Source organism: Limulus polyphemus, unplaced genomic scaffold, assembly GCF_000517525.1.
Source record: "Limulus polyphemus unplaced genomic scaffold, Limulus_polyphemus-2.1.2 Scaffold8246, whole genome shotgun sequence".
NCBI classification, from domain to species: domain Eukaryota; kingdom Metazoa; phylum Arthropoda; class Merostomata; order Xiphosura; family Limulidae; genus Limulus; species Limulus polyphemus.
Window position 1 is genome coordinate 24,210 of NW_013673856.1, and position 2,939 is coordinate 27,148.

Genomic DNA, 2,939 nt, shown 5'->3' on the forward strand with positions numbered 1-2,939 from the left:
GTATGTATATTATACAGTAGTTATTTTTCTAAACAACAACACCATGGCTAAAAACGTTTCTCACTCTTTAGGGATAACAGGAGTTGAAGAGCCACCTGGTATAACTGCCAGCAAGTTGTCCCAGCCACCAATGACACCACCAGCATGTCGTTCAATTAACTCTTTCAGAGGAAGAGACATCTCTTCTTCAACTGTTGTAGGGTACTTAACATGTCCCGAGATGTTGAAAAGCTGGAGAAAAGTTTATTCAATAGTTAACATACTGATGTGTGTATTAATATTATATGAATCATATAATCAATCTGTTCTTTTATTGTACTTAAAATGTTTATTCACTTTTCTTTCCAAGTATGAAGTTAGTGCTTGCCTTATGAAATTCTTTCTTTTTGATTATCATTAAACTCTTCAGTAAATTTCTGCTTATAAAACTTGTCCTACACATCTTGAAAACATCAAACTCCTACTTATAAATCGTATTTCCTAGTTTTCATAGTCATTTTTCTTTATATTTATTCCATTTTTAGAGCCTTTTCATTTGATTAAATTTGTGATATTTTGAACACGATAACACAAGAGTAGGAGTAAGAGTGCACTCTTCAGCACCAAACTTTCTTCTTCCTACCTACTCTGTGGTATTCTCAGGTTAAACCGATTTTCAGAGAGAGTATTCGTTAGCTATGTTTAATAACAGGAGGATCGGCAGGATAAATTAGGAAGTGATAATGAATTTCTCTGAAACTGATGAAGTTTGAGATAAAAAGAGGATGTAAAAAATGTATAAAAACAACAGGAAACAATCTTTATTTAAACTTGCAAGTACAATCAAAATAACATGTACAGCATGAAGGACCATGCCTTTACTTTGTAGTTAACTCTCTTAACTTATTAAAAGAAAGAGTTTGACTTACCAAACTGTGAAAGAGCTAACTAAGAGATCATATTATATACTATATTCTCATGATGCGTGTGCCACCTGTGTCATGCTTGGTTAAACCCACTGAGACCCACTAAAAAATGTAGTAACCATGAGATACTACCTGACCTATCACTAGAGAACAAGAACACTACTGTTGACCTTCAAGATTCAGCTTTACAATTATAACCACCATAGGCAGACCGGGTGTTATCACCAAGGGAATGACAAAAACCAAAAGTAGATAGAACAAATTCAACTTTCCTAGACCAAGTGTTATGAGAAAACTGTACAGACTCAAGAACTTTGAAAACTTATAAAATAATATAAGAAGTTAAAAATGCATAGTATACCTGCATGTCACACCTTTTAAAAGAGTAACACTGTCAGTTTAGCTGTGATTCTCTTCCAAGGTACAGATCATTTAACACATCAGAAATAAAACAATTAATAAGTGACTTTCATTGTAAAAATACAGTCAGTACTTGTCCAAGTGAGGTCAAAAACATCTACAGTTAAAACATGTTGCTATTAACTCTCTCACTATGGGCTCGGTCCCAGGGACTAATCTCATAACCACGTTGTGCTTGTTACAATATTCATACTATAACCTTTAATACAATAAGAGTATCTTCACAAAATTTATATAAATATCAGTAAACATTACAAGGTTTTCATACACAAAATATCAGACTTTTTATTAAGTTTTAAGAGTTTTTTAAATAACGATTGGCTTGTGCATTTTTTCTTTTCGAATGTTGACTATCCAACATACAAAGTAATTTTGATTTTAAGATTAAAAATACTTTTATGCATCAGAAAATTGTCAAATTTCACATGGGAAATCCTTATAACTTTCTAATAACCACCAGATAATTAGCAAACGTTTTCTTTTAGGAAAAACTTTATATTTTATTTATTATTTTCACTATTGTATCTCTGTATGGGTTAGGTCAATTTGACCGACCTTGTAACCACTATAAAAAATTAGGAAGTAGATATAAGTTATGCTTTTTAGTTCTAGAATGACTACAAATTATAACACGAAACCGCAAATGTTTAGTGTAAATACCTTAAATCTCATAACATTATACACCTATATATATATTTATTATTTATATTTTATTCGCCTTTCAGGTGTGTCTGACTAACATTACAGCAAATAGAAAAGATAGGAGTTTCTTATTTTAGATTCTAGCTTGTCAATATCAGTAATTTCCATTTCTAATTTGTAAGAAACAACAGACTTTGTATTTGGACATCACAAACATCTAATATGAACTAAAGCTGCATTCAACATACCATGTGACACACAAAAATAGACATTTTGGAATTTTTTATGTTTACTTTTAAATAAAGAAATTAACTAAAGTATAATACTAAAATTTGAATTATAATCTACAATTTGAAACCAAACTTCTTGACATGCATTTATAAAATAGTAGTCCAATAAAATTTTGAATGTAAGTCTACAAATGTGCTGATATGCCCTCTATTCTCTGACCATAGGAAAACCCATAGTGATAGGGTTAAAGACAACAACAGACTTAGGTTCCGATATGAGTGATATTTAACTACTGATACAAGATGATAAAATCCTCATAACCTAATATATTATAGGGTTTAATCATCTTGCATCAAAACACTTCTTGAACCTATGTGTTTTTCTGACATCATGAATTTAACTATTGACTCTGTCTTCTATAACACATGCCTTTAATATCATATCTTCTAATTATATACACTAACATAAGACTATTGTTTGGTATTTATACCTTTTAATATATCAACACAAGACTGGTGTTGTATCTCTACCTACTAATATATCAACAGAAGACTGGTGTTGTATCTCTACCAATTAATATACCAACACAAAACTGGTGTTGTATCTCTACCAATTAATATACCAACACAACACTGGTGTTGTATCTCTACCTTCTAATATACCAACACAACACTGGTGTTGTATCTCTACCTTCTAATATACCAACACAAAACTGATGTTGTATCTCTACCTTCTTAATAG

The 2,939-nt window shown here is 31.0% G+C and overlaps 1 protein-coding gene across 1 annotated transcript in view; it reads right to left on the reverse strand.

The window, feature by feature from the left end:
• Positions 1–2,939, reverse strand: part of LOC106475220 (NADH dehydrogenase [ubiquinone] flavoprotein 1, mitochondrial-like) — a 9,091-nt gene that overhangs the window by 4,203 nt on the left and 1,949 nt on the right. Inside the window, 1 exon segment of the mRNA XM_022379394.1 lies at positions 14–231. Within this exon segment, the coding sequence (XP_022235102.1) occupies positions 14–231 (218 nt within the window).